At 37.2% G+C, this 25337-nt stretch overlaps 1 protein-coding gene across 4 annotated transcripts; it reads left to right on the top strand.

Moving 5' to 3' along the window:
• On the top strand, positions 1-24377 carry MYSM1 (Myb like, SWIRM and MPN domains 1). Of its 4 annotated transcripts, XM_068953320.1 has the most exons (21): positions 22-147; positions 1909-1984; positions 2240-2310; positions 3701-3778; positions 3914-3940; positions 4468-4546; positions 5304-5402; positions 6120-6886; positions 8061-8191; positions 9385-9488; positions 10400-10477; positions 12131-12219; positions 12535-12589; positions 12678-12728; positions 13470-13544; positions 13845-14033; positions 14382-14514; positions 16860-16965; positions 17097-17154; positions 18223-18255; positions 24312-24377. In XM_068953320.1, exons 1-21 carry the CDS (start codon positions 74-76, stop codon positions 24375-24377), a joined length of 2439 nt encoding a protein of 812 aa, XP_068809421.1. In that variant the 5' UTR covers positions 22-73. The 4 variants fall into 4 exon arrangements, with proteins under 4 accessions (XP_068809419.1, XP_068809421.1, XP_068809420.1 ...); XM_068953318.1 differs by lacking the exon at positions 24312-24377 and having other exon boundaries at positions 1-147; positions 18223-19743; XM_068953319.1 differs by lacking the exon at positions 24312-24377 and having other exon boundaries at positions 17100-17154; positions 18223-19743.
• The last annotated feature ends 960 nt before the right edge of the window (positions 24378-25337 follow it).

Here is a 25337-nt window from a genome sequence, read left to right as displayed (position 1 = left end):
CGCGCATGCTCAGCCGCGCTGGGCGGTGCCGCCGCCGCCGCCGCTTCTCGCGAGAGCTGGCGGGGCCGGCGCCATGGCGGCCGCGGAGGAGCCGGAGGTGGACATCGAAGGGGACGCGGCGGCCGCACCCGGCGAGACGCCGCCCGGGTGAGTGAGGCTGTCGCCGCCGTGGGCAGCGGGCAGCCTCCCCCCCCCACGCCCCGTGGGGGTAGCCCGCCTCCGGGGGCAGCTGCTGGCCGCGCGGGGACGGCCGGCGCTGCCGGGGTCCGCCCTGAGGGGGCGGTGAGGGGCGAGCGCGGCCTGCGGAGCCGCCGGTGAAACCAGCGGTGTGGTGGGGCCGGGGGGGGGGCATCGCGGCGCCCCCGGCAGGGCGGGTCGGCTGCCGCCCGGGGGCAGTACGCGAGGGGGCGGCCTCGGCCGTGGAGGGCCGAAGCCTGGCGAGGAGACACGGGGGCCCCTCGGGGAGGAGGAGGTGGGGGCAGGACTGGGGTTTGCGGAAATCATTACGGTGGGGTGAATGCACAGCTGTCCTCGCCAAATCCCACAGTGCTTGAGCCGGGACTGTCAGACTTGGTCAGACTTTTAGGAGACTCTTAAAACGTATAGATCCTCCCTCGTCCTCTCCAAAAAGAAGTACCACCGTGTTCTCTAACAGCAAACATCCAGAACCTAAAATCCACAGAAGCTGTCGCAGCGGATAGTCCCAGGCAGGTCCAAAAAAATGATTTGACAGATTCAGGCATGATAGATCCCTCAGCAGACACTGAAGTGAGTGGGTAGCAGTGCACTTATGTTGTTAATGTAGCGATTACGGATGCTGGGAGAAGATGAGGGGAACGGAGCAGGGAAAGTAGTCGGACTCGCAAGCTCTCCTGAAGCAGCACCTCCTCTTGCTGCTGCTGGGGACAAAACACTCAGCAAGACGCACTGTTGATCCCAACCCGTTTTTTTAATATGCTCTACAAGAAGCTGGAATTTATATTGGTTTCCTGCTGTAGGCAGGGATTTAATTCTTCCCTATAAAGAGGCATTTGACCTGGTGGGACAGAGCAGTTCAGAATAGTAATTAAATTATTTTTAGTAACATTGCAAGGGATATAGGGCTAACTACTCTTTAGAAAAGGCTGAATGTTCTCGAAGCAAAGATCTTGAAAACAGGTAATTATGTGAAGTGCTAAGGAGGTTTTTACACCGCAGTAAGGTAGTGGGAAGTTGATCCAATGACATTAATCAGTGCTAGATTTTTAAAGTAATAAGTAGTTATTTACCTAAAAAGATCAAGCATAATCTGGATGAAGTCAGTCAGAACATAAATAATTACATGCGACGGGATTTTATTGAGCCCTGTGTAAGTATCAGCCTTCTTCTGGAGGTAACAGCCCTTTCTCTGTAAAGGGGTCTTCTGATTTTACAGAGGGGGAAAATGCAGAAATGTTAAGTGGAGGTAGCACAAGTCAATGACAGTTTTAAGATTAAAGCTATAGTTCTCTAATTGTCCACAAAATTCTTGCCTCTTTCGTTTGTGTATGTGTTACGAGGTTTTTACAATGAGCTGGTTTCCTCCACTCTCACCTCCTGCTTTCATTCTTCCTAGATGAGGATTTTTACCATTCAGGGTTTTACTGGTATGTCATACAGTCTGCAGTGAGATAGGTGAGCTGTTGCTGCTGAGAGTCCTACTAAAGATCGTTTACTTGTGGTATTTTATGCTATGTCTTATGGAATATTATAAAAGAGTAACCTTACGTAACAGTCTGCAATATACAACTTTAATTTTAGAGTCTAATTCTGTCATTGCCTCTGTTAATAGTTACTTTATTTAGCTCCATATTTATTTTAATTCTGACAAAGCATCCAGTTTCTTTGAATATGTTTGTAATGTTTTGAACATTGGAATCTTTTCTTTAGAGATTATGAAAATACAGCTTCAAGCTTGCTGCAGGATCACTATCTTGATTCATCTTGGAGAACTGATAACAATCTCGTAAGTAATTTTTAAATGAATGGTTCTTCTAGCAAGGTGCTCACAGTCTCTGTTCTCTCCCTTCTCTTCCCTCCATGTGCGTGCTCTTTTAGATTATTAATCCTATTTTTCTACAGACGACTCAGGCTATAATTGCCTTTGCTTTAAAATAAGTATTTGTTGCTTACTTTTGGAAGCTATTATACATTAATTCTTGATGCTTGTATAACATCATGGCAGAACTGAAATATTGAAAAATATTTGTATTGTTTGCAGCCGTGGACGTTGGACAGCAGCATTAGTGAAGAAAATAGGGCTGTTATTGAGAAAATGTTGCTGGAAGAAGAGTATCCTTTTGTTGGTTTGCTTGTGTGTTTGTGTGCAGGACAACAGACACCTTTCTGTTTAAAAAGGAAGTAGAGAAATCTTCTACTTGTGAATGTAACTGAAGCTTTGGTATCTTGTAGGTAGCTTGCAGAAGTCAGGGAAGACACTTGCATTAAATTATCTAGCTACCTGCAGCTTCCTCTGACCCTCGTAAGTCTTTAGCTTCCTTACAGTGTATTGACAACAACCAGGTTTAGTCACAGATACAAAGTTTAGGCATGGGAAACCGAATCTTCTTAGGTAGTCAGTCAGTGGAGAGAGAAAGAGACATTAAGGGGTGGAGCAATTCTGAGGGGAAGGGACAGGCTAAACTGCTGAATTTGGGTGCCTGATGTAGGTGACGTGAGTGCTCCTTTGTACTTTTTCTCCATCTTTGTTGCCTAATCTGTCTTAATCGTATCCAAATTGTGAGGTTTGCTTAATGGTTTTAAAGTCCATGTCAGTCTTCAAACAATAAGGTTGATTTAAAATCTTAGAATATTTTATTTTGAGAATATTTTTTTTCTGTGTTGTATTGTGTGATACTATTGCAACTACACTTACAACTATTACTATTTCAGCTATTACAACTACTATTACAAATAAGGGTCAAACTCTTCTCTTTATCTTTTTTTTGCACTTAATGTTCACAGTATCTCTGTCTCTTGACAAAAACAGCCCTAAAATTCATGGATGATTTTTAAGATTCATTCTGAGGAATGAAGAAGGCAAAGCTTAACATTATTTAGCTGGCATTGGCACCAAAAATAGCAGTATTCATTGCTGCTCTAGCTGCTGCTTCCAGGCCACCTCCAGCGCTGTGCTGATGCAGCCATTTGCGTTGCTCCGTAGTGAACCTGATCAAAGAGCTGATCTGGCTAAAAATAGCTAGTTCTTCTTGCTGTACTGTGCTTCAGCTGGCTACGTACATTCAGCCTGATTCAGTCTGGCTACATGTATAGTTCTGCCAGCACGTAGGATAAGATGAGCAGAAGGGAAGAGGAAAGGAAGGAACGTCCTTTTTTCAGCAGTGTTGATTTAAATAGTATTACCATTAGTAGCATTGCTGACGTAAATTAACCTCAGCAGTCTAGTTAGGTGATGGTATTACTAAGCATGGACTAATTTATTTTTCTGTTCTTTTTGCAACTGAGAGTCATAATACACAGAGAAACAAGAAAATTAAGCAACTGTCATTTTCCCAATCGAATAAATTATTAAGGGTTAAATTGGAAAATGGATAATGTAACAATATGATGAAAACTGTTTTAGTAGTTTCTAAGTGTCTGTCTCAGTTAATTTGCATGATTATTAGAATTCTTGCTTGTACAAATATCTTTGCTTCAAAAATTTACTTAATAAAGATTCCAGATATTATCTATCTAATAAAGCACTTTCTGAAAAAATATGGCTCAATCAAAAGGAAGCGGAAAAAAAATCTATGAGAAGGTAAGATCTGTTCTGTAAAAATGAACAATGAGATTAAAGGAAGTGAAAAATCCTTCCAAAATAAGGTTGTTTGCTTTGATATTCAACAGTACCACGATTATTAATTTTCATTTTCATTTTTGTTGTATATTGCAGTCCGCATAAGAAAACTGGAAAAGCCATGTACGTACACTTTAGTAATTGAGTTGCGTTTTTAAGGGCAGTTTCTGTTTTGTGTTAACTTAGACACTTAGAACTAAGGCGGTTTATAGTGCTCTAGTTCTTTTGTTTGGTTGTAGAAAATAATATAAGGGACCTTTCAACATGAAAAAACATTGTCTTGCTTGATAAGTAGCCTATAGTAAACTAATCAGATTTTTGTAGCACAGTTTCTCCACATCAAAAAAAAAAAATTGTTAGTTATAGTTGGCTTTCTTGCCTGAGCTTATATGTTTGCTTGTTCCTTCTATGAATTTCTGCACAGTTAGTTACTGATAAATGTTGTGTTGCCTCGAATCTACCTTTGTGATGGAGAAACTGGCATGATTCTACATATTCTCTTTATTGGCCATATTCATGTTTAAGACGGTATCCCAAGTTTTACAGAAGCTGGCTAGTAGTCATCATTCTAGACATCACCTTCAGTTTCTGTGATCTGAGAATATACAGCTTTTAAGAAACCACTGATTTCTGTGTCCTTGTCTTCCCAGGGTGCGTTCACCTACAAAATCAGCTAGTTACTCATTAAAGTGGACATCACAAGAAAAAGAACTGTTTGAGCAAGGACTGGTGAGTTTATTTAAGTGCGTAATAGTCTGAATATAAATCGTGAACTCATTTTAAGTAAAAAGATGATAATTTGAAAAAATTGGCGTACTACCTTTATCTGCTTCTATTTTTATACCTGTAATGTGTTAAAAATAAGTGCTATCTACAAAGAATGTAATGATAAATCAGATTTATGCTGATGAATCCCCAAAAATGGCTTCGTTTGTATACCGGATCTTGTCTGTGCGACTCGTTACAATTTGAGATCGCAAAATGTATCAGGCTTCCAGTTTTATGAATTGTCACGGTACAATCATAACGCTGTAGTGAAAAATGTAAACTGTAGAGTCTGCTTAAAGCAGGCTATTAAAGTGAAATCCTTTAATTACTATCTTCAGTTCTTTGGAGACTTTATATTTGGCACTGTACAACTATATAACAATAGGGCTTCAGGCTTTTTTGGACAAGTGAAGTATATGCTGCCCATTCCTGCAAACAATTCATTTCACTAGGATTCCTTGGAGTAGTAAGCAGCACAGTTCACAGTGTATCTGAGTCGGGTAAAGAAGAGCCTCTGTTTAAGAACAGTAACGATAATTCTTACCATTGGAAGTAATTTCTTTCTTTGTAGAATATGAGCAGCAAGATTCTTCAGCATGGATTTAGCAGCAGTATTGTTTGATTGTAATGAACAATGAGTGTGTAAACACTTCTCAGATAAAATGCAATGCCTAGAATATTAGAGGTTAGATAATTTAAATGTGTTCTGTTGTACTAGGTGAAGTTTGGGCGCCGGTGGACAAAAATTGCCAAGTTGATTGGAAGTCGAACCGTTCTACAAGTAAAGAGCTATGCTAGGCAATACTTTAAGAACAAGGTAAACGGCATCTTTCTAGTGCGCAGAAACTTTGCAAGTGTGCTGTGGTACGTGTAGTTTGTAGACACGTGTCTTTACCTGGATATTGTCATTTGACTACCTGCACTTTTTATGCTCACATTCAAAAGTGAGTATGCTTATCTGCAGATTTAGGTATGAAATCAGACCTGATTTAAAATTCCTAGAATAATTTCAGTATTTTTATTACTGGGATAACCTAGAGTATAAGAATTCAATTATACTATACGCATTATTTATTTATCAGGCTGGAAATACTTGTCTTCTGCTGTGGAGACGTTTCAGCTGGGCAGTGTAGTTCCATTTTTGGCCCTGTTTGAAACTGCTGGGGATTTTAAAAAAGAATTACTCCTATCTGTTTCTTATTAATAATAAATAGCAATTTTGTTGGCGTTGAACTGAAATACATGATGGCATTTTACACTTGCAGTAAAAGTATACCTGTAATGCTGTGTAAAAATCCCTTGCAATGTTAATGTTTTATAAAGTAAAATAAACATGAGGAAGAAACACTAGAGAATAATTCTCTTGACTTTTCTGAGAAGATATGAGGCGTTACCATTTGTCAGCCTGTCAGATACCTCATCTTATGTCTGTTTTTTTTTTTTTTTAATGTAAAACAGTTCTGAGTATTTGGAGGGTAGGTATGGGAGGATTATTTTGCTTTTCCCTTCTAAAATTATTTTGTACTTTCCAAAGGCCAAAAATGATGAATGTGAAAAAGAAGAGCAAAATCGATGTGGTAGCAGTAGTCTTTCCACTGAAGATGGAATTAGGGTAGAAGCATGGTCACCCGGAAACTTGAGAGGCCGTGCAGACCCCAATCTGAATGCAGTGAAAATTGAAAAATTGTCTGATGATGAAGAAGTAGATATAACAGATGACATGGATGAACTACTTTCTCCTACCTTCCTGCAGGAAGCTGGAAAATCTGACCTGTCAGTTCTTTCCCAAAGTCCAGCTCAAGAAATGAGAGGAAGGGAATGTGTTTTTTCATCTGTTGGACACAGTTCTGCAATTTCTTTACCTAAAGAAGTTCCTCAACATACTGTGCAAGACACCGTGGAAGCATTAATATTTCCAGATGTTGCAGCAACATGTTCTCAGCACATGAACGGTGATAAATCTATGAACTTAGATTATCAGCAATGTAATAACTTCATTGAGAAAGCTGAGCAAAGTAGAATAGTAACATCTCATGCCACTAGGCAGGTAACTGATCGGGAGCTTACTGAGGAACAGAGGGACTTGCCTGATACTGGATTGCTTTTCCATTCTCCCTGCCAAATGGATGAAGAGCCTCAGGAAGAGACAGAAGATCTTAAGCCACCTGATCAGGAAGTGGAGATTGATAGAAGTATCATTCTGGATGAAGAAAAGCAAGCTATTCCTGAATTTTTTGAAGGGCGCCAGGCTAAAACACCAGAGCGTTATCTGAAAATTAGAAATTACATTTTGGATCAGTGGTAAGATGCATTAATTTCACTTACATGCTAGGTGATTAAGATGACTTGTGCACTGCTTTGTTGTAGTTAAAACGCTACTTGGTACCAACAGCTTACTTAAAAACAGTAGAAGTAATTTTATGGTAACGTTCTAAAGATTGCAGATGAACACCACAGACTAGGAACATTTTTCCCCTCTTCTGTTTCCTTTATACGTTTTGGAAGCCAAGCAATTGAAATATTTTGAAGCGTTATGGAAATGAATGTCCTGTGTCAGAACAAACTGCTACGATTTTGCTAGGTTATTTTCTTCCAATTTTTTGTCACCCAAAATATATAAGAATGCATATATGGCTTTAATAAATGGTTCATCAAAATATCTGGTATTAAGTCGGTAGTGATATCTGTAATACTGTTATGTGTGTCTGATTTTATGTCTGTAGAAGAGTGCCTTCACAGAAGGGCAGCTAGAAAGTATAGTCTTGAGCACTGACAGAAAAAATAGTTCCGATTGATTTTTGATTTGGAACAGTGCTTGTATGTTCTAATATTTTATATTCCACCTGCTAGGAATCAGTTTAAGGAACCTTAATGCCCTGTAGTCACAGTCTAAATATCTGTACTGTTTGTTTTGGTATAACTTTGTGTTATGTGTTTTTTGGTGGTTCGGGGTTTTGTGTGTATGAAAAGCATTACTGCATTTAACTTATTCAGTTGTCTTGTACAACTTGTTCTAGTTGCAAAGCAGCTCTAAAATCCCATATCAGAGAAGAAATGTTGAACTGAAACTACTCGACATCAGTTTAAAGGCATGTAATAAGTGCACAGGAAGTGAAAACAGGTTCATTTATTATACCGAGGATGCCTATGGTTACATAAGCTATTTGGATTAATCTAACACAGGCATTCTTATCAGCGTTTAACAAAATCATAGTACTCTTGAGTAATTCATTGCTTCCTGGCACCGGTCATTTTCAGGAATTTGTTTCAGTCTGCATAAATATGAATATATGGGCAGAACCCCATAATAAATTGTCCGTGTTTTGTGAAATTTATACTTTTGCTGTGAGAGCTCAGTACAGTGGTGCATATTATGTGCGTCTTAAGCTAAGGTAAAGTCATGCAATTTTCTCCCACCCTTACTTTCCCCCATGGTTTATGTTACTATTTGAACATGTGCTATGCTTTATTTTAGGGAGAGATGTAAACCCAAATACCTGAATAAGACTTCGGTGCGTCCAGGCCTGAAGAACTGTGGTGACGTTAACTGTATTGGACGGATACACACGTATTTGGAATTAATAGGAGCAATTAACTTTGGCTGTGGTAAAAACAATATTTTAACTGCAATCAGTTCAGAACTCTAAATTCTAAAGAGTACATGCTGAGAACATCTATTATTGATTGTCAGTTTTTTTTTGTTAAAATGAATAATTTCACGTGAGGGGTAAACGAGAAGGTTGATAGATGTGTCTTTAAGTCTCAAGTTCACTTCTCAGTGTAGCACGAATGGCTGTACTTTATCCAAATGGATGCTCAGTTCTGATTATCTTCTAACTTTTCTGTTCTTTTACTCCTGATCTCTTAAATAGTAATTGCTGTTTCATTTCAGTTCTTCAAAAGAGAATCTTGGGTGTTTGCATTATATTTAGTACAGTCGTGTCCCCAACCTATATGACTCTGGCCTATTTTGATACTAATGATAAAGGACTACTTCATGTTAGAGTGTACTGCTCGCACAGGAGAGTTGCATTAATCCTTACTGAGAAGGACCTCCTGAGCGGAAATGTGCCTATTAGGGCATTTGGGACTCTAGAGGAGTTTGTGACCTGCTTACAGGATTATGGGTTTCTGATTTAACAAAAGAGACTCCCCCCTCCCCTATTTTTATGTGACCCTAGACACCAACTGCTGTTCTTCCTTATGCGTTGTTCTGCATGTCCTGGGTTTCTGTTTGTTTTCCTGATACCTGCTATATCTGAAATTCTGGTTCCCCTAGAGAAGCTAGAATTAAAGCTATTGTTTCTTTTCCTTGTTTTCCTAGACTGAACGTGAAGTATTTCTGAAATAATATCTGCTTCCTCAGGCTCTTTTTCTTACAAGATTCAAATGTTAAAATTAGGTGATATGTTAATACATACCTGTAAGTTAGTATCACTAGCATTCAGTTTTAGAGTCTCTGTAGCGGATAGATTTTGGTCAAACACTGAGTGACGGTCAGCTTGGAAAGCAGGAGTGTCCCACAGTACATACTTTCTGAAACATAGACTTTTAAAAATAAATTAACAAGAAAAAAGGAAGTTCTCCTGTTTTAAAAGTGCTGTGGTAATGAGAGGACAATAGTCGGTCAGTGGTATGACCATGAAGAGGTGCCTTCTAACAGGGTGGAGGGGGGGTTTCGGGATTCTTTATGGCATTTTTCTTTACTGTTTATTTTGGTCATTCTTGGCTCTGTACCAGAAATAAGTGGCTTCATAGTTTACTGAAGTGCCAGTGTACATCTTCTCTGTATCCTGTAGAACAGGCTGTCTATAACAGACCGCAACCAGCTGATAAAACACGGTCCAAAGAAGGCAAAGACACAGCGGAGGCCTACCAACTTGCTCAGCGTTTGCAGTCAATGGTAAGTTTAGGGAGATGGTCTTTTCAAATTTTCTACTATCAAACAAGGACATCTAAAGAATTTTTTGTGATTGTTCGCCATTTTATCAGAATGCGTTGTAATTCATGTGTCTGTCTAAGTGCTAGTTTTGCTCTCGGACAGGTGCATTGTCCTAATTTGTGTTACCTTGCGCGATTAATTTGTATTCAGGTGCTCAGCTAAGATTGTGTTACAATCTCTTTTGGAGCCCCAACCCCTTCCATAATTTATTAGACTGAATTAGCTAGAAAACAGTGGAGTGCATTGGCAGTGTGTCATTAAGTGGCTTGCATTCTAATCCTTAAGTATACTAGATATCTGATGTAACTTAGTGAGAGCTTTCTGTGCATAATTAAGCACAGTAGTAACTCATTTATTACTATGTAAATTACCAAGGTTTGCCAGATTAATTTTTATATTTATGTTTAATGTAGGTTTTTAGATACTTCATAGAAAATAAATTAGTTAATGAAAGAAAACGAAATCAGTCCTACTGTGAAGAAAGAATTTTACGTATAAAGAACTGTAGCATACACTAGATGTAAACATATTAGTTTATAGCTTGCTGTGTTGTCTGCACTGTAACTCACAGCTGGTTAATAGCGTACTGTTGCTGTCGGATGTTGATGATCCATGGAGTATCATCCAGGATTTATGTTTTACAGCCTTAAAACAAATTTTTTTGAAATTTTATTGGTGATGTTTTGTGATAGATTGTGAACTACTTAATTCTACAGAACTCCAGGGATGTTTTCTTTTTTGGAAATTTGTCGTAGTAATGTCCATGTGAAAGTAACCTTTTGGATGTTTTTCTTATGGCTGATTAAATTAAGTAAATTTAGTGTTTCAGGAGTATGATCCTTGACTCATGTTTGTTTATTTGCTTGTTGCAGCGTACAAGAAGACGACGAGTGCGAGACCCTTGGGGAAACTGGTGTGATGCTAAGGATTTGGAAGGACAGACGTTTGAGGTAACCCTTCTGTTGTTAAACTCGACTTACAGAACTAATTCTTGCTAATTGCTAGCAGGTGGTGTTGCATGAAATATACTAGGAAAATGGTTGTATAATAGGTGCTTAACCTCTCTTTGGAAGCAGTAATTTGAAAATAATGTAGCATCTGTTACATCTTTATGCTACTGATAAAGAAAAAATTGTACTTTGTGTTTACAAAGGTGTTCATGTCACGAGCGCATATGGCCCTGTTTTATCGTCTATAAAACTCTTTGCATTGTCGTGTGGGAGACTTTATGACTCTTTGTTTTCAGTTACAGAAAAATTGTTTTCATTTCATGTTAGATAAACCCTTTATATGGAGTGGGGACAGCTTAATGCAAAATTAAGGTTAAAATATCACGCCATCAAGGGTCAGCAAAAAATGGAATGAATTCTCCCAATGATTCCTTTTAGTTGTACCTTTAAAAAAAATTGGGTTTACTTTAGCACAAAATTCATTTTTATTTAATTCAGATTTCTCATGAATCTGGCAGAAAATGACGGCTTCATCTTCCTTTTTTGAAAGGAAAAAAAAATTTACCCGTTTCTTTTTTAGTGTGGATATCTGGATGTCAAAATAGATGACTTTCTACTGTTTTTATTTAAAAAACAAAAAACAAAAAAAATTCAATTACATATTTGAACCTGTTCCTTTTAAAGCTACAGATCCAGAGTAAAACAGCAGCCTTACAGGTACATACATATGTATGATTAATGAGTGAAAGTGCAGAACTTGTGACTCAGGTGTTCTTTAGTGCAATAGGAATTGGTCTAGTACTCAGATTATTTGAGTCTTGAGCATGATCTTTTCATTAGTTTACTTTAGCCTTACTAAAGCTAACAATAGGAAATAGGAGAATAGGACTTAATTTTTTTTTCCAGTCTTGTAAGGTTCCTTTTTGCTTGTAACACAGATGGTTCCTAATGTTAATACTGCTGTTAGTAATATTCCCAGAAACACTGTAGTTTATGGAGCTACTACAAAAAATTCTTACAAATTTAAATATTTTATAGAAGATTTGGGGGAAAAAAAATCCACGTGAGTATGCCCATTTCTGCAATTTCAAATTAAAGACAAAGAACTGTAAACATCCTATTTCTCCTGTGTGGAAAATTCACTTATGTTTACAGCGCTCAGTAAGAATTATCTGTAACAAGATTTCTGACTTTATAGTGATGTACCTAATTTTTGAATAAGTGTGGTTAATAATTCTGGTATTCTCTGCAGAATAACTACTTTGGGAATCAAAAACGTCTGAGAACATTAATTCCCAAAGAGATGTTATGAAAAATTCTGGCTACAAGTCATAATGGAAGATTTTCTCCTTTCTTAGTTACAACACTTGCATTCATGCATGGTTTGAGATACGGGCTGTGGTTTTTATTAAATTTGATTGACTTGGGGAAATGTGATAATTCTCTCATCAGTCTTTCTGCAAACTGGATCTCTGATTGTTGTTGTTTTCATACTGCTTGATTCTGTTACGGCTCTTTCCCTGTATCATGAATAGTCCAGAAAGAAAAAATTGGTAACGTATCAAGAGGATATTGATGTCGGGGAGTTATTCTGGGCTAGACTTGGAATTGGTATTGGAAGAGCACTTAAGACAGTTTTTTATTTTCCTTTAGCACCTGTCTGCTGAAGAATTAGCAAGAAGAAGAGAGGAAGAGAAACTCAAACCTGCAAAATCTTCTAAAGGTTCAAGACAAGTAAAAAGGTACTTGATGTACATCGTGTTCGAAAATAGATCTTTTGGAAATAAAACAGCTTCCAAGGGTCCGACTGGAACACTGCAAAGCATTAATGTATTATTTCTGGTCAGAAATAACGTGTAGGCATTTCAAATGCTTCCTATTGAAATTCATGGGCATGGGTAGCAATGTTAGTGGAAACCTGTCCGACTGTGGGATGAGAGGATCCGGTAAAGAAAAGATAAAGGTTTTCCTCTGATGTCAAGGAGACAGTGGGGAAACTTGAAACTTAGTTTGCTAACTGTCCTACATCTTTAGAGACATTTTCTTTCATTTTATAGTTCCTTTGATCCCTTTCAGCTGATACCATGCTGTTTATTCACGGAAGAAAAACAGGTATGTGCCTATGAGTGAATAATTAAGAACAATCATTTACTCATTTGTATTACTTTTCTTATACTCATTATTGTATTTATCATTTCAGGAACCTTTTCAGGTGAAAGTGTCTTCAGAAGCACTTCTAATAATGGATTTGGTGAGTATTATCTTTTTAAAAAGCTATGATATATGTGTGCTTTTTTTATGTGCGATATTAGAAACTGAGAAATACGATGTTTAAGCTGACTTCTTTTCATTCAGATCTAGCATCTGTTACTAAATAAAACCCAAATACCTTAAAATGCTTTTTTTACATTATGTTTAGCTTTTTTTAGATGGTACGTGGTTGTATACTGACGAGAGTGTTAGTACATATTACCCTCAAGGTCATAGTTTAGATGTAATTACTTGAAACTACTCTTGAATATGCATTGCCATTTTGAAATCTTCGGGGTTTATTTCCTACCGGTCCAGAAATTGATTTTGTGTTTACAAAAAAAAATTTTTTTTTTTAAGTATAAAAACAGCTTGTACCAAAATGCACAGTTGTTTTACAGTATTTCAGAGGCTTCAGTTTCTGAAGCTGCTAGTATTTTGTATATAGAAGAGTTATACAAATGCACTATACATGTATATATAAATATACATGTATGTATATATGCACATATACAAACACATATATGCATATATAAAATCAAGCAAAAAGTCATCTTTTATGTTCATTTTAAATCAAAACATGGGATACTTCAGAATCTTAATCTGTCCTAATTTTTCCTTCTACTGTCATTAACAAGTAACTGAAATGGAATTGTGAAGCCAATATATTTTATCGTCTGTGAATCAATATTAGGAGAAATCATTCAATTTGATCTTCAACAATTGTTTAATATCATTTCAGCACTCTCATGTGTCTATGGCAGAAGTAATAGGATTGCTAGGCGGAAGATACTCTGAAGCTGATTGCGTTGTTGAAGTAAGTGTTTTATCTTTTTACATTTTCTCTAAAATAATATATTAAGACTTTATATATAATTTGAATAGATGTAAATGTTATTTCCGAAGGAGCAGCTACTTCAAGTATGTTGAAGCTGAAACTAATTACTGTAATCTTGAAGTTTTAGAACTATGCTTACGTTCAAGTTTTGGACTGTCAGCTCTTTCATGAGGAAGAGCTGGTATATGAATCAGAAATAAAATTTATTTAAAGAATTTTAACGGATAAATACAAGAAGCTTCAGTCAATCTATACACTTTTTTTTTTTTTGGGTAACAGGTTTGTGCAGCAGAACCATGCAATAGTCTCAGTACGGGATTGCAGTGTGAGATGGATCCAGTGTCTCAAACGCAGGCCTCGGAAACGTTGGCTGCCAGAGGATATAGTGTTATTGGATGGTATCATTCCCACCCAGCCTTTGATCCCAACCCCTCAATAAGAGATATTGACACTCAAGCTAAATATCAGGTACTTTCTGGTCTGTACACTTGAAAACAATAACCCCAAAACTAAAAAGTCTCTCTAGTATTTACAGTGTTAATACACATCACTGCATTAATATATGTTAAAATCAGTTTGTTCGTAAATTGATTTGTAGCGCTACAGAGTATAGTAATACTAATTTAGTGGTAGTTTAAATGAAGATGAGCAATGATAAACAGTAACTTGCTCAAATGTGAATGTATGTTCCCCAAATTTTGAGTGTTTTCTGGCGTACCTGTTAGCCCTTTTTTTTTATTTTCAGAATGCTATTGTGAAAAAAAAATTGCATGCATAAAATATCAGGATTTTTCTCGTGCTTTTTGTTGTTTTTAGAGTTATTTCTCCAGGGGTGGCGCCATGTTCATTGGAATGATTATAAGTCCTTATAACCGAAATAATCCACTTCCGTATTCTCAGATTACTTGTCTAGTAATTAGCGATGAGATCAGTGCTGATGGTTCCTACCGTAAGTACCAGTGTCTGACTCATTGTTTTCATTCTTCTTTTCCTTTTGGGCATTAAGGGGAAAAATACTGTTTGCACTTGAACTGTGATTTGAGAAATAGGGGTGTGTATGTGTGTGTGTATCCATGTTGGTAAGGAGGACTTGTTATACAGAACCAGGAGTTTCACTTAAGCAGTGATCTTGCAAGTGGCCCGTGCTGTCGTAACAAGAATATGCAAGTATAGATACAGGATTATTTTTCTGAATTAGCATACTGGCATGATAGTATTCCCCACAGTATGAAGTGAATAAAGGTATTGGGGCAAGGGTCGTCATTAGTTTGCATTATGAACACAGTTACATTACAAATATTATGAATGTACTCTTTACATTCAAAAGTCATTGAATAACTGAGAAGCTGTTTCAAATTATTACTTAAACTTTGTTGCTTTCTGAACGGAGACCTTGACAGAAGAGACAGAAGTATAATAGCAAAGAACTGGCCACTGTAGTAGCTAGGAGGTGGATGAATGAATAGCAGCCAGAAATCCTTGTTTGTGTGACAGTATTCAGAAGGTCAAAGGATCAAGCTTACCAGCTGTCCAGGAAAATGCAGATAGGAAAGATGAATTATCAAGCATGTCTTAGAAATGGCATGCTGGCCCGAATCCCAACCTAAGGGAGTAAATTGTTGATTTAAAATGTCACTAACATTTCATGAAAACAGAATGATTTTGTTTTCTAATTGAATAGCTTAAGAACACATCATAGGAAACACATGGATTTTTAAGCATTAATCAAACGTTCTGCTCATTGCCTGACGTTAATTTGAGACAAATTCACAGGATAACACTATATGGTTATGTTCTTTGTCTCTTTTCTCTCATGTATAAATCCTGATTTTTGTATGCAGATGTCAGGTTTTCTAATGTTCTTGGCAAGGTGATAAAGATCACGTGACCTGACAGTTCCCCCTGTTTTTTCCTGTGGAAGTAAGCGTGGGAGACCATCTACCTGGAGACTTGCTTCATAGTCCTAGAGGAAGCGAAGTGTTGACCACATCTGTGCAGTAATTCCTGTTTACGTTACTGATAGTGCTACACTCTAATCCTGGATTCCCGTTCCTTCACACGCCCCACTCCTGTGGTGTGGAACTAAAATACTTACAAACGTTCTCTGTCCTTAGAGGTTTAGGCATCTTTTTGTCACGTACGTAACGGAGGATGTAAAATTCCTATCCTCCTCCAGAAATTAATTTTTTCCAAAATGGTATCTCCTGTAGCTCTTTGGAAATAACCCAAGATCTCTCTTATGGATTATTTACCATTGGGTTATTTTTCCAAGTCTGTGCAGATTGTTCATAGATCAGTTTGTAAAAAAAAAAAAAAAAAAAAAAATTACAGCATATATTTGTCAAAGTTTTTCATAAACCTTCTCATGAAGCGGTGTTTAATTCTGCAGCATCTGTAAAGTTAATTTATACTGTGGCAGTAGAGTTCTGTGCGAATGAACAAAAAATTAATGTTTCACATGAAACATTTCTATAAATGAATTTTCTCATTCTTCAAAAGCCATTCTACACTGGTTAAACATTTTCACGTCTAAGATATGTTCAACTAGCAAATTGTATTTGCTACTTTCTTTTCTTTTACTTTAAGATTTAGTTTGAAAGCGTGTAATTCATCTCATTACATCCTTATGATCTCGGAAAGGCACTTCATTAGTGACTTACTGAAATGTACCATCTTTCTCTGTTCGCGATGTTCAGTAACTGATTTCTGCGCTACCAGTAACTTTCTGGCATTCCTTTAGAATACTGTTGTAGTTTTGTTTTTTTTTTTTTTCTTCCCCTCCTCAGGTACTCCCAATAAACCAGCTGAATTTCTTCCTTTAGTAGCATGATTCCTCTGAAGTTTAGAACAGTAGTCAGCCGCTTTGCCAGCTAGTTCACACATGAAAAAAGAAACATTTTTTTTCTTCTCACTTAATAACCATATAGAACTTAACGACTAGAAAAGATGAAAGTGGTGCTAAGTTGTAAAAACTCAATTTGCTTTGTCGTTTTTCTGTTGTATCACAGATTTTTTTTTTTTTTGTGTGTGTGTGTGCATCTCCGTGATATGAGTTGTTCTGGGAGGAGAAAGAAGAGGTTTGTTCCCTACTGCCACCATCATAAAATTTGGAATCTAAAATGCCTCATACTTTTACTTTTACCTGCTTAACCTTGGCAAGTAACAAGTCTGCAAGTCGCTGTAGTTAGTAATAAATTGTGAACAGTTACCAGGAAGGAAGGGATTGCACCTAAAATGAAAAAGGAATGTCAGATGTAATAGAAACGCTGAATAATCATGTTCAATTGATTGCAGGCCTGCCCTACAAATTTGAAGTACAGCAGATGTTGGAAGAACCTCAGTGGGAACTGATATTTGAAAAAACAAGATGGATAATTGAAAAATATAGATTCTCTCATAGGTATGTGTCTGCTTGTAATGTGCTTACTTTAAGATAGCCAGTTTAGAAGCTTTGCCTATTTATTATTGACTTTTCAATGAAGACATACGTCTGCTTTCGTCAACGCTGTTTTTTGATTTGACTTTCAACAGCAGCGTCCCCATGGATAAAATTTTTCATCGAGATTCTGACTTGACTTGTTTGCAGAAAGTAAGTCTCTTAATTTTAGCTTTTTAAACTTGAAAATATTTTTTAATAATATTAGTCTGATATATCAGGAATCACCAGAAGTTAACAGCTTTGCAAATTACAGATATAGACTAACGATAAACAATAAATTACTTGTATGGTGTGGCTTTATTTACTTACAAACACAATGAAAATAAGGATAGCTCACTTGAGAGAGTTGGGGACAACGGTTAAAGCAGATACTAACAGTTTTAACTTCAGTTTGGAGAAGAAAGAATGGCAAATTAATGATGTCTTCTCAGCATGTTGCCTGCTTTCAACATCAGGGAGAGCTGCATGCATGTTGAGAAGATTTAGACTTCCTAGTCTTTGTTCTGTCAGTAAGGTAGTGCTGTGCCATGTCTGTCATGCATAAGTGAAAATTTTAATTTTCTAGTCTGTGTAGTGTTTGCTGTGAAGTTCTAAATAGCTAAAGCTGTAACATTAATTGCACAAACAAGACAGAGAATCTGCTCAAAGCAAAAGATGTGAACAGAAAACACATACACAGTAATTACCCACCTCTAAGTTTTTCTTCTCAACATGAATTTACTTATAAGCGACCTAAATCTTATACCGAGGTGGTAGAATACTCTTTTGAATTTAGCTGTTGTATAATTTGTTTTAAGGAACTTAATCTATAAAATAACATGCATCCACTGCGGAAGTGACTATTTTAATCCTATGTTACATAGCCAATTATTGAGCACTAACTGTTGGCAAGGGAAGATCAGCATGTGTTGTCCCTCTTTGTACAACTGGTTATGATGCATTGCTGCTATATTTGTGCATGACTTTTTACCAAAAAAAAAAAAAAAAAAAAAAGGCCCAAACAAGGTAATGTGGGAAGGCTTCCAATGTATTTCTGTTTGACTGTTTCAACTGAACGATTTAAAGTTTAGAAGGAACACTTTCTATAAGGTTAATCTAAAAATTTCCCTTTTAAGTATTTACTAGCTGGAAGGACAAACAAGAAACTTAGGAAAAAATGAGTTGTGTGGATTTTTTGTTTGTGTTTTTTTTTTTTAATTTTCCTTTTCTTTTAACTAGCTGTTGGAATGCATGAGGAAGACTCTGGGCAAGGTAACAAACTGCTTCATTGCTGAAGAGTTCTTGACACAGATAGAAAACTTGTTCCTTTCCACCTACCAAAGTGAGAGAAAGAGTAATCCTGAAGAAAATGAGAATGAATGTTCAAATGAGTTGCCAATGTGATGGCTTTAACAACAATAACAAAAAGAGACTATGACATTTTGAATTGTTTCATGATCCCTCCCCCCTCCTCCCATTATGTCAGCTCTTTCAGAATCATCATCCTTGTTAAAAATAACAGTTACAGAACCTGGTGTACTTGTATTGTTATAGTCTGAAGATGTGTTTAAAAAATTCCCCTCATGTGTCTTCTGACTACATGAGGAACTCTGACGTTCTGTAAAAATGGGAGTGTCAGAGTTAAGATCGCGTGACCAACAGCTTACCATTTGGGAAGAAGGACAAACTAGAGAACTCTATTTCAACCCTGAATGAGAATTTGTCCTCCCTCAAGTCTTTCACTTTGGGAATTTTCTCCTATTTTCTATCTACAGGTACACATCTGACTAGATCAATACCAGGTATATGTACGTGAGAGGAATTAATGTTCTTTAATGCTTTAGGGATTATAAGTTTGAATGAATTCACAAAACTTACCACTTTACTGAAATGAGAATTTTGTAAATCATTGGTTTTAATCTTTCCTGATACCTAATCTGAAGTTTTCTTCTTTGGTTTAATACGTTATCTAATTTGTTTTCCTGTGATCCCTATGGATAAGTAGCTTTTGCGCATGTTCTTAGCCATTTTTTTTTTTTTAATACTTGGGGGGAAAGGCTGGTGAGTTTTCATGACTTCTCATTTCTAGTTGTCCTTGTTTCCAGTGGAAATGATAACTCCTGTTTATTACAGGTTGCATTGTTTCTGATCTTCCATTCTACAGGGAGATATCTTGTTCTGTCACATCATTGTGATTTGTAGCTTCTAATTGCCACTGTTTCCTGTGGAAACAAGAGCTCTTGATTTGATGTCATGTGGCAAACTAAGTGCCGTTTTGCAGCAAACGGAAAATATTTGTCTAAAGAAGTTTGGAGTATATGCTTTTATATTCAGACCTTATCTCTACAATGTGCAGTTTAACAAGATAATATATTGTTTTGTATCAGTTCTTCATGTATAATTTCATACAAGCGTGTATTCGGATAAATTAGTCATAAATAGAATTGACCCTGATTGAGGTTTTTTGATTGCAGCTTGCAAATATCTCGTGAACTATATCACTGTGAATTTTTATAGAAAAATGTGCTTTAAATTTTGCTTTATAAATCATGAGGATACTTGACTTGCATACATTTATTATATACACAGATTATCTTGGTCAAAATGTTTCAAATAGGTCTTAAAATATATTTGAAAACATGAAGCAAGCAAGAACTTGAGTTTATACCTGGAGTGGTGACAATTGACTTGATTCTTATTTAAAATATATATGTATATGTATCTAGTTCTATGTAACATAAATGGAATTTTCAGATTTTAGATGTCTCCCTTTTTAACTTCATCTCTTCATTTGTGTAGAGCTAAACAGATTTTGAAAAGCTTTGATATTATAAAGTTGTTCCCTAATGAGGGAACTCCTTGCAGATAGTTGAAATTACTTTTTTATCATGCTTTCATAAAATGTTAGTCTCTCCTTATTTCTAAGTGGAAGGTGCAGAACCTGATCATTTAAAAATGTGAGCGCTTCATACACGATGAATTTCCCAATGCAGATTCGAGAGCTATGGATTTAATACTGGGGGATGTTCTGTTTTCTCTTCTCTGTCCATATCTGCTGGTATGCAGCTTTAGATTCCACTGCTATGTATAATTTACAAACTTGGTGCATCGGTGTGTATATATAAGGCATGTTGACTCAGTCTGCGTATATTCTAAAATGGCATCTCTGGGATTTCTTAATTTAAAAATATTGCATGGCTTTCTGTGTTTCTAGTTTAGACTACGCTCTGGCTGACAAAGCATTCCTTCCCTGGTTAGTTTTGGAGTGTTCTGCACTGTGAGTTACTCTGTTGCGGTTTTGCATAGATTGCTCTATAGAAAAAAATCACATGGTATAAATGTATGTACTAAAAGTTGTAATTAGTTCTGATTTGTAGAAAGAGAAATCTGAACCTCAAACGTAACAGCAATATGAAGTAGATGAAACGTTTTTTGTCTAGATATCTTTCCAGCCATTTAAGAGCGGATGTCAGTATCACCAAAGTAGTGGTAACAACCTGCTGGCTGCTTCTGTTTAATAATTAAAGTGAGTGAAAGTAATACAGTTGTATTAATTGGATTTAACACAGTCATGTTAGGTAAGAGAAGTTTTGAGTAAAACATGCTCTTGAAGCAATTAATGCCTCTTGAGAAGAGGCCGTTGTGCAGTGTTGTGCCTTTGATATGCACTTGAAGACTCCAAATTTCCCAAGAGTCGTCCTTGTATTTAAGGCTGCCCGTTAACCAAATTTGAAGCAGAGGTAGGTTTTATTAGCGGTGGGAGTGAGGGGAAACTAACTGCTACCAGAATCCAGTATTATCATAGAATATTCTACGTGAATCAGGAAGAAATAAGACAATTGTAATGCGGACTAATAATTTTGTTGGCAGGAGCCGTGGTAAGAAAATAACTAGTCTGCTTTTCCTAGTTTATTTTGACTGCAGTGGCATACTCTTAAGAAGATAAGTCTGTTTTACTAATACTGCCAATTCTGCTACTAAACATGTATAAGGCATTAAATCTCTTGACTGAGAGGCTGATTTTTCTTTTCAGCCAGGCATTCCTCTTATGCTAGCTCCCTTTTAATATAACTATTAAAGAGTAATATGCTATTTCTTTTTGTAAGAAGACCCGTTATGCCTAGCTAAAGTTCTTCAGGAGAGAGGGAAAAAGGTGAGTAGCAAGTGGAAAGATATAACTAAAACTGAAAGTGTCAGCAGTTGATAAAGCAATGCCTAAGATGCATTACTTTTGGCAAATATCCTTTATCGGCAGTGCTTTTCCACAAGGATTTATGCCTTGTGCTTATGGGTGTTTGCTCTGTTTGTTTAATGTCTTTTTTTAAATGGGTAACTTCCCTAGGAGGATTGTTTTGTTGCAAGAAAAGTTAAAGCTGTTGCCACTGATTTTCTCATTTTGCTCACTTTTTTGATATTCTTCACTGATGGTATCCAAGCGACTTAATGAAGACTGTTTGTTCAATAACTTTAAAAACTATCTTCCCTATTTGTAATAGGTTCTTGTCTCTTGAACCTAAGAGCTGATATTTCATTATTCCAAGTTAGTAGTTTTTAAAAAAAAAAAAAAAAAAAGGTGATTCAACTAAACCATGCCACTAGAGGGGGCTTTGTTATAGCTGATACTGAAAAATAAAACTTAAAATGAATTTAGAAAATATGACTGTGGCTTTGAACTAAGACATAAAACTGTTCTAACCAGTGCATATAAGCTTCTAGCTAGTGATTAATTTTTATGGGCAAGCTGTGCACCTTTGTGTAGGTCTGTGTCTTTCATTTGTTCTCACAAAGCCTCTGCTTTAGTCTCCTTCAAAAAATCATCCAGTGATACTTTGTGGCAAGGATGCTGGAACGGTAGATCTGTTTTCCATGCTGTTTTCACAGAGATAATTCTGGCTGTAGGTAGGATAGCTAAAGGAAGTAATATGATATGTGTATTCTCATGTATAATTTCAGTGAAGTCTGAAAGTAGTCATCAAATTGTCTTTCAAACATCTTCATTCATTACCCAAATTTGATTCGAGAATGTTGTTTCTAGAACTATTTCTGCCAGTAGCAGAAGCCAGATTAGCTTGTTCCTGCTGTGCTAATAGAGAATTTGGTCCCCTAGGACTCGCTGAGCGTTACGTTGCATGGTGGAAAGAGACGCCGTGAAGGCAGAAAGCAGGCAGCACTGAGGTTAACACGCACCACAAAAGGCTACGTGTGGGGTGGCGTAGCAGCAGGGCACCCCTGAGCCCGAAAGGGGAAGGAGACCTACTGCGCTGCTGCGGCTAACCCTACAAAGGCAGCACAGGAAGTAAGAACGTGCACAGGGTGCCTTAATCTAGCCACGCAGACCCAGCACTTGGGAAGTAGCTGGCTGTTAACATCCCAGGTAACATAGCAGTCGTATTTGATTCCGAACAAAGCATTTAATGGCCTAGATAAAAGCATTCTTGTTGTTTAATTGGAAATGTCTTGCTGTTTTACAGAGACCTAGTGCCCTATTTTTATGAGATTTAGAATTATATTGACAAACTGTTTCCATGGAAGCAGAGATCACTAAAGAAATAATGCACTCCACGTTTCCTACAGGATTCCTTTAACAGCCTGCTGTTCTAAATAATTAACTCTTGTAATACCATTAAGATTTAACATGGACTAAAGGAAATAATACTTTATTTTTTTAGTGTCTTGGAGGCTTTTTTTTTTTTTTTTTTTAAGTGTTGTGGGTTTTTTTCCTTTAAAATAAGTCTGTTCCCCTCCTTATTTACAGATGTAAAATCTACCAGTGCAAAAAAGTAATTGTAAAAGTACACTTTTATTTTGGCAAGTTATGCAACTCTGTATTAAAACTTTAATAACTTAAAATTATTCCCTCTTTCCCCTTTTCTTGCTTTCTTGCTTGGTAATGGTATGTTCTAAAACTGTTGGACTTCTGGCCCCCTTGGAGGGAAGAGGCAGTGAATGCAATTTTTAATTAAAGGTAACAGCAGTGAGATTCTTCCAACAGCAGGGAAAATGGACCATCTTTTTTCACTATCTGTGGTTTTTCTTTATTACTTTGAGACAAACCACTTAATTTTTTTGTACTTCACTGTAGCCATCTGTAAAACGGGCAGACTGTCTACTGATGATATGAGGCTGAGGCCAAGTCTGAATCTCCTTAAACACCATACAAACAAAGTATTATTTACAAAAAAAAAGTTCTATTACTGTCCATTCGTATGGTGTTTTCTAGGTACAAAGGCAGCTCAGCTCTCGGTGTGTATAAACTGCCATAGCTCCATTAAAGTTGGTTGTGAGCTATAACAGTTTATAGCTGTTGAGGATCTGTTCTCCAGTAAAACATTTTGGAGAGAAGAAAAACAAAATCTACTTCTCTACCCGTAAAGTTCATAATATAAAATAAAGACAAGATACAAGCATGTAGTTGATAAGTAGATTTTGACTTTGAAGGTGGGATGTGCAATTAAAAAAAAGTAGTGCTTGTATTAAAGAGAGGTAATGAGTGACAGAAAATAAAGATGGGAAAAGAACTAAGACATACTAAACTATTATTGAAGAATCCTGAATTTGAAACCTCTAACAGTTTTTGTAACAATTCTAAGTGTAGATTTCAATTATTTTCTCAGATAGGTTACCTATGATTATTTTTATCTGAAGGAAGAATAAAACGCGGAGGCACAGTGATGTGCTCCTGGTCCTAAAAGGAGACAGGAATAAATTAAGGAACTTGCCTCATCTTCACACCCCGAAGTAGGCTGTATATCTGTGGCTTGTTTAGAAATAGGAATAGGTCCAGCTGCAAAGCTGTGCTCCAGATTATGCCTTTCTCTAATGGTAGAGGGTACTTGCATCCAGAGTTTTAATTTACATCTATGTTATGTTGTAAGTACTCATTGGCAGCCAGTTTAACTCCCTACTGTTTACGTAGACACAAGTCACAATTTACAAGTAGGTGATCTAAAGCAGGGCAGGCCCTCGGAAGAAACCAGTACAGGTAAAAGGAACTGAATGCAATAACGCAGTTTGTAAGCTATGCGGATGGGAGAATGGCACATACAGTGTTCTGTGGTCATTACTGGTCCCAAAACAATGATTTACAAAGTGTCTGACGGTGTTTGGCAAATCAGATGCCGTACCTGCTTAATGCAAACGGAAAAATATCTTTCAGTTGCTGCCAAAACATGGAAACTGTGATTCATGGTTTGTAGATCATTAGGACACTTGGGAGCTACTGGAAGGTACTGTGGAAGGCATTACTCAACTTTCAGATTGAAAAATTTCTTCAGAAACTGCTAACAATTCTGTAAGGGTAATACATGCGTGAAAATTGTCATTCATAGTACTGTCTTGGGATGAATATGTGTCAAAGGAAGGCAGAGAGACGAGCTTTCCACGTTGGAAGATGAGCATGCGCTCCTGTGCCCTGTAAGTAGGAGAGCAGTCAGCAAACTGAGGAACAGCCGCTCCACCTGTGACCTGAACTGGCAGCTACTGCAGCATTTGGTTAGTGCATACATTAAAAAAAGATTTTATTTTATAAATGAAAGTAGGCAGGTGATAACCTGTAATGAATAAGAAACCAGACAGTGAAATGATACAGGAGATTATGATTTTGCCTGTTACCTTCCATCATACAAGGAGGTGGAGGAGTGGGAATGTCCTAGCTAAGGAGTGGGATTTGCCCAAGAGAAATGGGAGTAGCAGTAACTGCCCTATGGAGCAATCTTTCTAGAGACTGTTAGTCTGTCCTGCTACAACTCCTTGAGGAAGCTTAGTAACATCAATTTGTTCATGTTTGGTGGACCCTTTTCTCATCTCCACGTAGATATTAGTGTCAGAGTAACTGAACAACATCTACTGGTCCCTTAGAAAGCACAAAGAAGTGCCACCACATACTAACAATACAGATTCCTTCATCCCACTCTGGCTCACTATGTTCTGACCCCACAACTGGAAGGACAAAGAGGCTTCTGGGAGAGGCTGGTCCTCTGAGATCTACCTCTGCTTGCTTTTTGCTTCCTCTCATGATCTGTCCTCTAATGTATACCTATGTGCAAATGCACGTTCCTTACAGATACATTTGCATGCATACCCTGAAAGTCTAAAGAAGGAAAACAGATAGGTGGTGCTTTGTGCTGTAATCCATCAGGGAAGTCCAAGGTAGGAACTATGCTTCATGTTGGCTTTGTCTCTTCCCTGTTGTTCCATCATTAAGTAGGAGGGAAGGCAGGCATCTGAGGAATCAGTGCCACTCCCTGAAAAGTAATTGATGAAGGTGCAGCTTCTCTGGGATTTGTGTATTATGAGGGGCCGGTTGTTTTGGAAGGAGAGCTTGTCTGTCAGGTTTGATTTGAATTTTGAAAAAG

Source organism: Struthio camelus, chromosome 8 (assembly GCF_040807025.1).
Source record: "Struthio camelus isolate bStrCam1 chromosome 8, bStrCam1.hap1, whole genome shotgun sequence".
Lineage (NCBI taxonomy): Eukaryota > Metazoa > Chordata > Aves > Struthioniformes > Struthionidae > Struthio > Struthio camelus.
Note: the sequence above shows the minus strand (reverse complement) of the source record. Positions and strands in the feature narration are given on the sequence as shown.

What these genes read in the sequence shown, in the direction of transcription:
- MYSM1 (XM_068953318.1), top strand. Translation starts at nt 74, where the DNA reads ATGGCGGCCGCGGAGGAGCCGGAGGTGGACATCGAAGGGGACGCGGCG. An exon ending in AAAATGTTGCTGGAAGAAGA is followed by an intron (nt 2,311 to 3,700) that starts GTATCCTTTTGT and finishes TAAAGATTCCAG; the next exon opens with ATATTATCTATCTAATAAAG. An exon ending in GAAAAAAAATCTATGAGAAG is followed by an intron (nt 3,779 to 3,913) that starts GTAAGATCTGTT and finishes TGTATATTGCAG; the next exon opens with TCCGCATAAGAAAACTGGAA.